Genomic DNA, 12,183 nt, shown 5'->3' with positions numbered 1-12,183 from the left:
TCTTTCTCTGAAATAAAAGTCTTTCTCCTCAAATCAGTCAGAAATATATTGGACTTAAGCTAGTAACCTGCAAACTTCCATATGTGTTCAGTTATACACATACAAGCTGTGCTATTGTGAGGAACAGTAACGGTCTTTTCCTATTTATGTGCTTTTCCTTTAAGGTTAGTGGTCACAAACTGCACAGCCTGAAAAAAAATCACAATCCCATTCGCAGACTGATGTTCTCGTTTCTCAAGAAATATCACTTCCAGACAGGTTTGGTGGAGCAAAGCTGAGACCAGTGTTCCTCTCAGGGGATCAGGGAGGTTGTGGCTATCCTACTCATCTTTGGTTTCCTCTGCCAGTGCTTCATGGACTTGAATCAGATTGCACTGGTACAGTCAGAGGTAGAAAATAGCTCCACATTTGTTAGGATAAGTTCTCTTTTTTCCTGAGAGCTTTCACCTATTCTTGTAAGTTATGTTTTATATCTAGTTCTCTAATGTAAAGACAACCCTGAAAGGTCATCTCATTTGGGAGGAAAGGGGAAGAGGCTTCTCATAGTCTCCTGTTTCTAAAGGGCACATCTAGAGACCTGTCTTCTAGCATCATAAAAACAGCAGAAACCTCTTGTACTTTACTGAACTGGATTTCCTGCAGCATAAGATACCTCACAAGAAAACTTGATTCAGAAAAATTACCTAGTGATGTATGTGCTTCCTAGGAAATACCAGTAGATTCAGTGAAATAGAATTGTAGAATGGCTTGGATGTGAAGGGACTTTAAAGATCACCTAATTTCAAACCTCCTGCCATGTGCAGGGCCACCTCCCATCAGATCAGGCTGTCCAAGGCCCCATCCAACCTGGCTTTGAACATCTCCATGGAGGGGGTATCCACAACTTCCCTGGGCAGGCCTGGGCTAGTGTCGCACCACCCACACTGTGAAGAGTTTCTTCCTAATGTCTAAACTAAATCCTCCCCCTTCCAATTTGAAGCTGCTCCCCCTTGTTCTATCACTACATGCCTTTGTAAAAAAGTCCCTCCCTGTCTTTCTTGGAGGCTCCATTCAGGTAGTGGAAGGTCCCTATAAGGTCTCTTCAGAACCTTCTCTTCTCCAGGCCGAAAAACCTAACTCTCTCAGCCTGTCTTCATAGCAGATGTGCTCCAGCCATCTGATTGTCTTCATGGTCCTTCTCTGGACCTGTTCCAACAATTCCATATCCTTCTTCTGTTGGGGATTCCAGAACTGGACACAATACTCCAGGTGGGGTCTCACGAAAGTGGAATAGAGGGGCAGAATCACCTCCCTCAACCTGCTGGCCACAATTCCTTTGATGCAGCCCAGGATACTGTTGACCTTCTAAACTCCAAGCACACATTGCCATCTCATGTTGAGCTTCTTATCAATTAGGACCACTGAGTCCTTCTCCGCAGGGCTGTTCTCAACCACATGATCCCCTACCCTGTACTGAAACTGCAGATTGCCCTGTCACAGGTGTACAACCTTGGACTTGGCCTTGTTGAACCTCATGAGGTTCACACAGGTCCACTTCTCCAGCTTGTCTCCGTCCTTCTGAAGGACTGCAGGTAGCACTCCCATCCATCATCCCTTCCTCTGCGTCAACTAATAAAGGCAGGCTGTCTGGCCAAAAGGCTGTTGCAAAACACCTTTATGTATAAGGAACTTGGGAGAAGTGCAGTAAGAAGTGATTATACAGTAACTGTACAGATGAAGTTACAGAAAGTGAACTTCCTTATGACCCTGTGGTTTCACTAGTGGAATAGTATGAAAAGAGAGAGCCAAAGGTGGCTGCTAGCTGTGACATGACATCAACAGGGAAGTCAAAAGCAAGATTTGTTTAACATGTTTTCATTTACTTCTTTGAATAGTGATGACATTACATTAATAGCACCAAAAAGTGAGTCACGTAGGAAATTACCGCTTGGAGCTATCAGGATCTATATAAGCATTTTAGCTGTGAGCTTAGAAGACAGAAAGTCAAACCCTTTCTTCTGTAGCAAAGCTCCTTGGCAAGCTGTGCACTATGCGATACCTTCTACTTTGTTTTGCCGTATTCCTACCTGGGAGTCTTGCTTTTCCAGCACGACTTAACGCAGGATCACAGAACAACCCTGGCTTTGAGATTGTAAAGGTATGTTACCAGGCGGAAAACATAACTGTATTATGAATAACCTGATTTTTTATTCAGCTTCTACTTTGCTTTCTAATCTCTTTATATTGCCTTCTTATCTTATATATTGCCACAACAGTTTTTGCAGAGGTGACATAAAGTAATTTAAGCTTGATGACTAGCTTAGACATCCTAAGTGTAACCTACAAAAGAGACCAAGGTCCAACCAGTAAATAAAGTGGAACATGTCATTTTCAGAACATCTCAAAAATATTATGTATATTGTGTTGGAAGACTCCGGATTCAAATGTTCAGCAAATTGTGTACATTTAAAACTATTGATTGCTTAAAGTGATTCTCTGCTACTGCAATTCTTTCCATGTATGCTAATCTATAATACAGAGAGAACAGCATTTGGTAAACTAAAATGGTAAGAAAAAATAAATCAAAAATCTAGCCATGAATGACGAAACAATCCAATCAACTGAAAAATATAATTACCAAAAGATCAAGGATACATATACTGATTGTCATTTTCTTTTTCTCCTTCAGGCATATCTTGATAAATTCTTTCCAATTAATCCAAAATCACGAAGCCTAACCTTAGAAGAGAGGATTAAAGAAATGCAGAAGTTTTTCCACCTGACTATAACTGGAAAACTAGATGCAGAAACAGAAGAAACAATTAAAAAGCCCAGATGTGGAGTCCCTGATGTAGCAGACTACCAAACATTTCCCGGAAGTCCAAAATGGAAAAAGACACATTTGACTTACAGGTTAGTGATGTTTCAGGTTTTACAGGGAAATGGGGTGATCTGCATTTAACTATGTGGGTTTGCTTTACAGTCCAAATGACATTAATATCTTTCCCTTTGCTGCCAGGATTCTCAACTATACACCTGATCTACCCCAAAATAAAGTAGATGATGCAATTAGAAGGGCTTTTATGGTATGGAGCAATGTGACTCCACTGCAGTTCCAAAGAATATACCAGCAAGAAGCAGACATTGAGATTGCTTTTGCACGTCGTGGTGAGAATATCTGTAATTTTTAAAATGTAATAATGCACATAAGCCTCAAAGTATATATTTTTGGAGCCACAGCTTTAAGAAAAAAACAGAGAATTTAGAATTATCCTGAAGTCTAGACAAATTTTATCTTCTCTTTACCAGGTCACTGAACTTCATAAAATCGTGTAATCATAGAATAGTTTGGGTTGGAGGGGACCTTAAAGATCATACAGTTCCAACCCCCCTGACATGGGCAGGGACACCTCCCACCAGATCAGGCTGCCCAAGGCCCCACCCAACCTGGTCTTCAACACCTCCAGGGATGGGGCAGCCACAGCTTCCCTGGGAAACCTGTTCCAGTGCCTCACCACTCTCATAATGAAGAAATTCCTCCTTATGTCTAGTTTCGATCTGCCCCCCTACAATTTATACCCATTGTCCCTAGTCCTATCACTACAAGCCTTTCTGAAAAGTTTCTCCCCAGCTTTCTTGCAGCCCCTTTCAGATACTGGAAGGTCGCTGTAAGGTCTTCTCGGAGCCTTTTCTTCTCCAGCGTGAACAATCCCAACTGTCTCAGCCTGTCCTCATATGGGAGGTGCTCCAGTCCCTCACTCTAATGTATGATTACACATAATTATATTATGATATAGTTTTACTACTATGGAACCATTAGAAAATCCTTTCAGAGTGATAGCTGTAAAATGGAGGGGTAATTCAGCTCCAGAACATGGCACCTAAGTTTAGATGTTCAAGGCTCTGCCTGCCTTGATCAACAGTGCAGACTAATGGGAACGGATCTGTAGAGTAAAACAGCTGGTTCTGAAAAGCCAGCCACCACGGGCTGGATTCAGGGATGTTCAGGAATGTTTACATTGGTCTATATCTAGTCTGGCTCCCTGGACTGAAAAGTCTTTGGCAGCTGGGGTGCATTAGGTTTGGCCACAGAGAGCATCTTCTGGTTGATTTTCTTCTAGAAGAAATCCCATCGGTGCAATCTAAGATTGAGCCAAGGTGCAAGTCAAAGCATGGTAAATGTGGATCACTAGTAGAGTCGCTTCGGAGTTTCATTTGTAATCCAGACTCATACATGAATGTAGACATACCTTTTCCTTGTGCCTTGAATCTAAACTGACCCAATTTAGCCAAACTAAATGCCTACTTTAAGGTTACCTGACTTGTTCTCTAGGTCCTTTGACAATATTTACTAGATGTCCATTAACTATAAATGAAGATTAGACATCTGGCTTACAAATGATTGACTGCATATAAACAACAAAATGTCCTACGCTCATGCTTCACTGATTGAAGAACGTTACATCACCATGAAGATTCAACTAATGAGGCAGTCAAAGTAAGAGGAGATCCTGCAAGCTGGAAAGGGATTTAATCCCTCGTCACATGCCAGGACTAGGTCTCTTCTGCTAGTGTTAGCCCTGCCCCAAGGTCTATCCGCATCATCAAGAGGAAAGGACAAAGAAGCTCACTAAGTGATAGGGGGAATTTTCAGAGTTGGTATGAATTTCAGCATGGAGAAGACTCTGAGGAGACCTTATAGTGACCTTCCAGTACCTGAATGGGGCCTCCAAGAAAGCTGGGGAGGACTTCTTACAAAGGCATGGATTGATAGGACTTGAGGCAACGGCTATAAACTGGAGAGGGGAAGATTTAGATTAGACATATGGAAGAATTTCTGCACTATGAGGGTGGTGAGGCACAGGAACAGGTTGCCCAGGGCAGTTGTGGCAGCCCCATCCCTGGAGGTGTCCAAAGTCGGGTTGGATGGAGCCTTGGGCAGCCTGATCTAGTGGGATGTGTCCCTGTCCATGGCAGGCCGTTGCAACTAGATGATCTTTAAAGTCCCTTCCAACCCAAACTATTCTATGATTCTATGAATACATGTTCAGATCTTTCTGAAACATGCAGCAGCCTGAATAACCAAATACAAGATTTGAACTTCAGTCGTGAATTTGCAGAGTATTTCCTAAGCCTTGCTCCTCGTATTTACAGCCTTGCTGCTATCATAGGACTTTTTTCAACAATTGGTAATGAACAAAACTAGCACAAACAAGCAGCATGCTTCTATTTTTGAATTCGAACATTACAACCTGTGTGATCTGATGACCTCTATTTCTTTCAAATGCAGAGCATGGTGATGGATATCCTTTTGATGGAAGAGGTAACACACTAGCCCATGCGTTTCCACCTGGCAATGGGATTGGTGGAGATACTCATTTTGATGATGATGAAAGGTGGTCAGAGTACAATCGAGGTAAAACTCATATGTATGTATGAAGGGGAAAAGCAAATGTTGTTAGAAGAACACAGCGATAGGAAATGCTTTCCATAACTCTCATGCTCTGGTACCATTTCAGTACCAACATTTCTATTCTTTTCAACTACCTTTCTGAGTAGTCATGCTTCATTATCATTAGCAGCTACCTGATGCCTGTGCTGTCATATCTTAAAGCACTTTTCACAGGCCAAGTAAGGACTATGAACCTCTGTTTTCTACCTGAGTTATGAAAAGGTCCAATGACTTGCTTGTAGGAATGAAGTCAACTAAAAGCAGAGTTTGAAAAAGACTCAGAGTCCCTAGATGTGTTTGCAAGGGATCAGTAATGTTTTTATTAAAATATTATAGTCACATATGAAAGTTCAGTAATAATTCATCAAAACTCTGTGGTTACGTTCCAAGGCAATGAAAGATATAAATTCTTCTGCTACTTTGATTCTTTATATGCTAAAAAGAAATGTCATACCTTTAACATACTTCTTTCTGTTTCTTTGCTGCAGAAGTTAATTTATTCCTTGTTGCTGCTCATGAATTTGGCCATTCTTTGGGACTTGCTCATTCAAATGTCCCTGAAGCTCTGATGTACCCTGTGTATAAATATGTGAACCCAGCAACTTTCAGACTTCCAGATGATGATAAGAGAGGAATACAGAAGTTATATGGTAAATTCATTATGATATTTGATTTTCAAGATAAAACCTACTGGAGGACAGGTTTCATGACTGTCCCCGATTACAAGGGCCTCCTCATAATACCAAAAAGAAAGAAGAGGAACAAACTTGGGAAAAATACATCCCTGTACCCTCTTTCCACTACGTTCCTTCCATAGTGTGTCCCCACTGCAACCAAGAAGTGACAGAGCAACAGTGCAGCAACCTGGTGCACTGTCTTCATGCACACCTACATACTGCCAAACAAATCTTGTGGACCTGGCTCTGCAAATGAGCTCTTTCAGGGAGTGGGGCTACTGGAAGGGAAATGGGAGGTACTGTGCCACTTACCAAGCCAACGGGACAGTTCAGTGAAGGCAGAATCTACTCAGCAGTAGGAGTGGTGCATAACCAGAACAGACTCCATGTAGTGAACTTTGCCAGATTTGCTTTTCTTAAGGCATCACCTTCTTCAGGGGATGCTAGAAGAACACTAAGGGTAAAACAGTTGTCTGCATTGACCATTTCCAGTACAGTCTCCAAATTTTGTGTTTCTTTCCCACAGGGAAAAAGTCATCAAACTCTTGAAGAAGTGCTTCAAAAAGACTAAAGAATTCACACGCAGTTGGTTTGGTGCTCCAAAAACAATTTTCATCCTCTAGCTAATTAAAGTGGTAAACTCCTGGACTGCACTTTCTCTCCCTGATGTTTTACATTGATTGATTTGCACTTCATACAGTTACACGTAGCAATTAAAAAAGCTCCAAACTTCCATACTCTGTTGTCTAATGTGTTGGGGTTTTTCTTCCTTCTGGCATTTTGCTGAGGGATTAAATAATTCCTGCGTGTGTGATAGACAGACAAATATATTTCTGAATAATTTTAAGTACATAAAGAGTCTATGTGCAATGAATGCCGGAGCTGCAAACCCTAATCCTGGCTTAGTTTCAGTTCCCATGCATGTCCTCGCCCTTCACAGTACCTACTGCTGCCTCCTCAGAACTACACTGAGCTTTCCATACAGCTCATACACAGAAGAGAGGGTCTCCATAATGCTTCCTTCAGCATGGGCTAGGATGCTTTCCCAAAGGGAAGAGCTTTTCAACTTCATGTCCTCCCTGGCTTGTCAGAGAACCAGGTTTGAGAAGGAGTGGACTAGGATTCCCATTGTGATGTTCAAATACCTCTCAGGTATTTTGAAATTAAAACAAACAAACAAACATGATTTCTCCTTCCCTCCTTTGGAAGACTAAATGCATACTGCCAAAACCAAAAAACAAGCACAGGCAGGCATAAGTCTGGAAGCACTAGGAAGACCTCCTGGTTACTGGAGCTGGACAGTTGTCCTGGGGATATGAGCTGCTCTTTACTGCAGGGTGGGATGCCTGTCTTCCTGACGTAACTGAAAATCTGAAATGACACAGGAAAATTCATCCATGTCTCTCAAGCCCAGGAGAAATAGCTGTACCCTCCTGTATCCATGAGCAAAGTTTCATCTGAGAAACTTCAAAGCCTCTACTGGGAGAAGTTGGGAAGGATGTGGATGAGAATAGCTTACTTTACACACAGACACTGGTCTACAAACACAGGAGCTTTTTCTCATATTTAGCATGATAAACTCTTATGGGACCAATGGTCTTTCCATTAGGAACTTTTAATGCTCCCTGATGAGAAGAGAAGGCTTCTTCTACCTCAACATATTTGCCAAATGTCCATAAAGTTCTAGTCTCTCAAAAGCTTGACAGCATTTCCCAGCCTTTATTCAAAAGCCTTTTTGAGTTCAAGAACTGCTGCCTAGTGATGAAAGGGCACTTCATCCACATACAACTCAGAAAAAGCTTTTCTCAGCTCCAGGCTTGGTGCAGGACACCTGAGAGAAGGAAGTTTACCTGTCGGCAATGTGGGACACATGAAAGTGGCAACATCTTTTGCAATTCAAGGGCTCTGGGTGGAAAGAGGAGGCAAATTTAACCTAGCTGTACACAGAAGATGTCCTATTCTCTCAGCCATCAGATATAAACACTTCCTAGGATAGCATCTGAACACTAATACACTTCCCAAGGTAGACCTAATTTCTAGCCAAGTTTCTGGGTACCCACTGATCTCTGGGGTTTACTCATTCTGGCTTCCTGAGCTGGAAGAGGGGTGAAACAAGTTGTAAAGAATGAATTCCTCTCTATCATATTGGTGAACTACCTTTTCCTTCTTTCCTTCTGACCCTTTCTAATCACTTCCTTCCTACGTGACACTCCCTTCAAGGTACTGCATGAGAAAAAGGATCTTCACCATCCATGGGATCCCCACTGCTCTGTGATTGCCTCGGAAGTGCCTTCAGCAATAACAAAGGAGCAACCCTACAGCCACCTCCTCCATAAGGAGAGGGAGCAACCAGCTGAAGAGTGGACGAGAAAGAATTAGAGCTCCAGGTCTTCCAGATGGACAGCAGTTAATTCCATAAAGAATTCCTGTTAGTTCTGTCTATCTAAACTAGTAATATCTGCTGCAAGAAGCCTCAGCAGAGGGTGGGTTGACTGAAATAAGTCACCAACAGAGATACCAGTGGTAAGGATACAAAGCATGGTTCCTTCAAGTGCTCCCCCTTCAGAAAATTTCATGCCTCTGATAAGACAAAAGTTTGAAAACACTCTCATCCATTATTAGCCATTTCCAGTTACTGGCCTTCTAGCTCCTGAGGGGAGCGTACAAGAAAGCTGGGGATGGACTTTGTACAAGGGCATGGAGTGATAAAGACGAAGTGGGAATGGCTTTAAATTGGAGGGAGGGGAGGATTGAGACTAGGCATTAGGAAGAAATTGTTCACAATGAGGGTGGGGAGACACTGGCACAGGTTGCCCAGGAAAGTTGTGGCTACCTCCTCTCTGAAAGTGTTGAAGGCTGGGTTGGGGCCTTGAGCAGCCTGATCTGGTGGGACATGTCCCTGACCATGGCAGGGGACTTGGAATTAGATGATCTTTAAGGTCCCTTCCAACCCAACCCATTCTATGATTCTATGATTTCTTCCACATGAAGTTCAAGGATGAAGCAGCTACTGCTAAGTGGATATTGTTCTGAGGGCACAGGCATCTCACTGGTGCTTCTTAAAGAGAAAACAGACATAAAATACGGATATAATCAGAGGCAAGACTGGGCAGAAACGATCATTCCTATGGCCACACGGGACAATCCATGCACCATGCTGGAAGAGGCACTGTATTGACAGATAAGGAAGGCATGAAAACAAATACATGACTGAAAGCAGCAGAACTGTTTTCGAACAAACAATTTCTGTATGAACTGAGATGAATGGGATGAAACTTCAGAAGTGTTTTCCTAGGAAGGCTGTCCTGACAACGAGACATATCTGGGAGACAGGTTCCAGTGATCGTGCAGCAGGGTCAGCACAACGTGGGGGTGAGGAACCTTTGTGTCTTGAAGGAGGCACCTCCAAGAGGCAGTAGCTCTCAGCTAGCATATCCACAGCTTGTGAAATAAAGTAGAAGCCAGGATTTTTGTCCTCAGAGAGGGCAAAGTTATCACTAAGGAGGTGTCAGCAGCATCTTACCTCTTGCTGAGCTCCTGTTGTGCTTCCATTCTCATACAGGAACTCTCCTTTGGGGAAAACGGTTGCCACTGGCACACCTCACCCTGCTCACCAGAAATGATCTCTGCAATATCTGCCTCCATCTAGTGGTACAGCTCGACAAACTGCACTGCCTTTACGCCCTGTTGTAAAGCCCATCTTACATGTCCACAAGCCCACAGCAGTTGTTATCATACATCCCACCATTAAGGAAAACTAGGAACAAGAGCAAATTTAGCAAGGGTGCTGCTGCCTTTTCCTTCTTCACTTTATTCTACTGCATTCTGTGAAGTTTTAACATGCTGTCTCTAGTATGTACCTGAGAACATCTAAGTGCTTTACGTCACTTAAACATCATCTGCTCCTTCTTCTTCCTTACAGAAGAAGAAATGGGTAAGCACACAGTATCTTGTTTTGGTAGGGTTTTGAATTTTTCTTTGCTTGTCCTATTGTTCTTTTAAATAAAAATACATTTAAATGCAGCTTTGCTGTTCTGGATAAATAGTACCGCGAGCAGCAAATGAACTCTCAGATGTTAACATTTCTGCTGGATCCTTTGACCATCCACATATGAAGGATGAGCTTTACTTCTGTTTTTAAAAAGTCACGGTTATTGTCCTAGAGAAACTATTACTGAGACTTACCCAGTTATTCCTGAGCCTACTCTATCAAAGACAGAGTGATATCCTGAGAGGGCAAAGTTGATATATGTTTGATAGAATCATGCACAAGAGGTGTATAGGACTTGTAGGAAAATATTACTTAGAGGGGCAGATTGAAACTAGACATAAGGAGGAATTTCTTCATGATGAGAGCAGTGAGGCACTGGCACAGGTTACCCAGGGAAGTTGTGGCTGCCCCATCCTTGGAGGTGTCAAGGCCAGGTTGGATGGGGCCTTGGACAGCCTGATCTAGTGGGAGATGTCCCTGCCCATGACAGGGGCATTGGAACTGGATGGTCTTTAAGATCGCTTCCAACCCGAACTATTCTATGATTCTATGATTCTATGATTCTATGATTCTATGACTCACTACCTCAACAAACAGCCTACCAAGAAGAAGAACAATAGTAAACAAAATATAAAGATAGGCATCAGGAATGAAGTGAAATGGTCATTTTGAGATTGCGCGATGGACAAAGAATCATAGAATCATAGAATCACCAGGTTGGAAAGGACCCAGTGGATCATCGAGTCCAACCATTCCTAACACTCCCTTAAACCATGTCCCTAAGCACTTCATCCACCTGTTCCTTAAACACCTCCAGGGAAGGCGACTCGACCACCTCCCTGGGCAGCCTGTTCCAGTGCCCAATGACTCTTTCTGTGAAGAATTTTTTTCTGATATCCAGAAACACACCTTCATTTTGAGTTCTAACCTACAGCAAAATGATCCTCCAACACACAAAGTGACAGTATGTATGGGTCTGAAGTTTACATAGCAGCCTGTAACTCTTTATTTTCTGTATCTCCATGTCCGAGATCAAAGAAATAGAGTAGTGGTCATGCCATGAACAGCACACGCTCCCAGAGCTTTTTGTTTTGTTTTGCAGTGCGGTATTTCTGCACACAGTGTTAACAGTGACATCCAGTGGAGTTTGTCTGATTTCACCACATGAGAATCCACACCTGCTGCTGTAATATTCTTAACATGTCAATTCCAAAAGAGTCATCATTCTTGAGGAAATTCCTTTCATTTTATAACCTGAGTACTTAAGTTTACATGGTTCAAATACTGTCTGGACAAATTCATGGAGAAAAAAAAATCCATTAAATGATTCCTCATGAGTCTCTACTGTATGGACTTCCTAACGTACAAATTACTAGAAGCTAGTATGTTTATCTTGGGAATTACTGCTATATGTTTGTCCTATTATTATATTCTCAGCTAGGTGGTCCTTATGGGGAACCAAACACTGAGCTGCACATATCTTTTTTGATCCAGTATAGCCATCCTTATGTGTTGGTTTGTTGTTTTTTTTTCCTTTCTTCATGATATATCCTTAAATCTAACCCACTTTTGCAAGCTTTGCAATCTTTCCAAGTACTCTCTTACATTTCTTTTACAAAGCTATTTTGTCAACCAATCTTATCTTTATATGGTTATTTAATAACTGTCTGTCTTACTGCTTTCTGAATATTTCTCTGTTTTCTTTCTCATTTATATACTGTTGTATCCAGGGTCCTTTTTCCTTCTTAGATGAACAATAAAAATATTTATTTGCCTTTACTGGCAGTTGTTGCTAAGAGAAACAAGGGTACTGCCCTCAGCACCCTGTCGCCTGTGATGCATTCAGATCAAGGGAAAACCCTGCTATAAGGAAGCTGAGCTCCTGTTCAGCTCTGTGCAGGAACTTGGCTTTGCACAAAGGCTCCTGTTATCTCAGCTTTTAATTCTATGGTGGGGCTTAATTGTCGCATACTCTAGATGGCAGCCAGCAATAGCTGGTATTATCGGGGGAATAAGATCTCCGGAGAATTAATTTAATGACATCAGCAGCGATTTCAGCCTCAGCATTGTATATTAAAGCTGCC

General features: G+C 42.2%; 1 protein-coding gene across 1 annotated transcript; it reads left to right on the top strand.

Annotated features, from left to right (window-relative positions):
* The first annotated feature begins 1,963 nt into the window (after positions 1 to 1,963).
* MMP7 (matrix metallopeptidase 7) lies at positions 1,964 to 6,824 on the top strand. Its single transcript, XM_009556157.2, has 6 exons — positions 1,964 to 2,137; positions 2,669 to 2,892; positions 2,999 to 3,147; positions 5,270 to 5,395; positions 5,920 to 6,081; positions 6,635 to 6,824. The coding sequence occupies exons 1-6, from the start codon at positions 2,030 to 2,032 to the stop codon at positions 6,655 to 6,657; spliced, it is 792 nt and encodes a 263-aa protein (XP_009554452.2). The 5' UTR covers positions 1,964 to 2,029; the 3' UTR covers positions 6,658 to 6,824.
* The last annotated feature ends 5,359 nt before the right edge of the window (positions 6,825 to 12,183 follow it).

This window comes from Cuculus canorus, chromosome 1, assembly GCF_017976375.1.
Source record: "Cuculus canorus isolate bCucCan1 chromosome 1, bCucCan1.pri, whole genome shotgun sequence".
NCBI classification, from domain to species: domain Eukaryota; kingdom Metazoa; phylum Chordata; class Aves; order Cuculiformes; family Cuculidae; genus Cuculus; species Cuculus canorus.
Note: the sequence above shows the minus strand (reverse complement) of the source record. Positions and strands in the feature narration are given on the sequence as shown.

Coding starts and splice junctions, on each gene's coding strand:
- MMP7 (XM_009556157.2), top strand. CDS start 2,030: ATGCGATACCTTCTACTTTGTTTTGCCGTATTCCTACCTGGGAGTCTT. Junction 2,893..2,998: donor AAGACACATTTGACTTACAG/GTTAGTGATGTT, acceptor CTTTGCTGCCAG/GATTCTCAACTATACACCTG. Junction 3,148..5,269: donor GATTGCTTTTGCACGTCGTG/GTGAGAATATCT, acceptor TTTCAAATGCAG/AGCATGGTGATGGATATCCT.